At 39.6% G+C, this 1,841-nt stretch overlaps 1 protein-coding gene across 1 annotated transcript; it reads left to right on the forward strand.

Moving 5' to 3' along the window:
- Window positions 1-349: 349 nt before the first annotated feature.
- LOC149267448 (uncharacterized) lies at window positions 350-1,499 on the forward strand. The gene is made up of 2 exons (XM_089398836.1): window positions 350-710; window positions 1,000-1,499. Exons 1-2 carry the CDS (start codon window positions 410-412, stop codon window positions 1,323-1,325), a joined length of 627 nt encoding a protein of 208 aa, XP_089254962.1. The 5' UTR covers window positions 350-409; the 3' UTR covers window positions 1,326-1,499.
- Window positions 1,500-1,841: the final 342 nt, after the last annotated feature.

Raw genomic sequence — 1,841 nt, forward strand, 5'->3', positions numbered from 1 at the left:
AACATTGTGGTCCTGTTGAAGCATTCATAGAGATAAAGATCATTTATGCGTAGGCGTTCCACTGAACAACTCAGTATTCTCTTTATATTGGTTCTGCTGAGTATTGACAGAGAGATGGATCAATTAGTTACCCCACTTTTCGATATTGTTTCGCTTAGGAGCACTGTGCAACAGAAAAGGGTGGAGGGATCAGTGGAATATGTCAATCAGAAAAAGCAAAGGAGCCTCAATCCGATTTAAAATTTGAATAATATCGGCAAAGTGGTTGCTGACATGCCTCCCATTTTGATATAAACCCACTATTCAAAATAATTGCTGCAGTGTTCAAGCACTTATAAATACATGGATGAATCCCTTCATTTACACACAACATTCATAATCATATTTTCTCATACTATATCTATCTATCATGGCTCGGTCCTCTTCTGCTCTCCTGCTTACACTGTTGTGTGTGGCTGCATTAATGTGTCTGAGTGCGGCACGGAAGGAGAGGTTCTTAGGGAGAGGAGGATATAATGGTCCAAGTGTCACAGATCTCTTGGTGAGTAAGGAGTTCCAAGTAGCTGCGGGGGAAGCATGGAAGGAGAGCTTCTTGGGGAATGATTTGTACCAAGAGAGAGGAGGATGGGTTTACGCCGATTCCAACAATCCCGACAATTCTCTGGTGGTTCAACTCGCAAGCTCACAACGTTCCGCCCAAGCAAGTCAGAGTGAGTACTATACTTTCTCTTTGTTTATATATACACAACATATGTAATGTTTATATATACAAGAAGTTCCCATGTATATATACACGATAGTAACAACATATGTAATGTTTATATATACAAGAAGTTCCCATGTATATATACACGATACTACGATAGTAAGTACTAGCGTTCTTTTTTGTTTGTATATATACACGATATAATGAAATGTTTATATATACATGAATGTCTATTGTGAATTAAGCAAATTTTCCAATGCGAAATGAATGTATAATATGAGTTGTAATTGCAGGCGGCGAAATAGAACTTGATAATCCTGAGAAAGACGGTGTGCCGACTGCAGAGGGGAGGAATTACGTGGTGGTGGCAGACTTCCACACTCACCCGTTCCCGGGACAAGAAAGGCCCGATTCAGATGACGTGAGAAAAGCATACGAGAGAGGAGTGCCAGCGATAGTGGTGTCTTGTTCAGGAGTGTTCTACTATGGACCTCAAAGCCGTGCTTCCATGGATGGCGCTGCTGGTTATCCTCAAACTTCCAGCGTGCAGTACAATGGACAGAAGGAAGTCAGATTTGGTGACAACACAGTCGATTCTGAAGGCCGCTGCAAACCATAAAAACTCAAATAAAATCATGTGTGTTTATCTATCTTATATGTAGGTATCGTCTAGTTCTAGTTCAGTTGTGGGTTTAATGGTGTGGTTGTGGGTGTGAATTTCAGAAATAATACTGCAGGAGAGCATGAAGCCATGTAGGCTCTGTACTGTAAATACCAACTTCTGCTATGAATAAATAGAGTTTGACATCCAAATTCGCATGTGAAAGTTACTCCGAGCTTCAAATATGGTCACCAGTATTATAAGATCCAATCTTTTCTGCATGAAACCATGATCACCCTAATATTTCCACGGACTATATTATCTAATTGATCTCCATGATAGTTTTCTATAATATCTATGTGATCTGCAAACAATTCGGGAATAACGGTCGTGATCGTAGAACAGTAACTTCAAACTGATATTTTATTGCAGGTTTCCTATTATCTTTTTATTCGCAAAAGAGAAAACACTAATTCTTCCGCTTTCCTATTATCTATCTTCCATTTGCTCGTCTAAGTTGGTAACGAATGGACA

Source organism: Pinus tabuliformis, chromosome 6, assembly GCF_031772625.1.
Source record: "Pinus tabuliformis cultivar Carrire ecotype Pingquan chromosome 6, CPIR1, whole genome shotgun sequence".
Taxonomy (NCBI): domain Eukaryota; kingdom Viridiplantae; phylum Streptophyta; class Pinopsida; order Pinales; family Pinaceae; genus Pinus; species Pinus tabuliformis.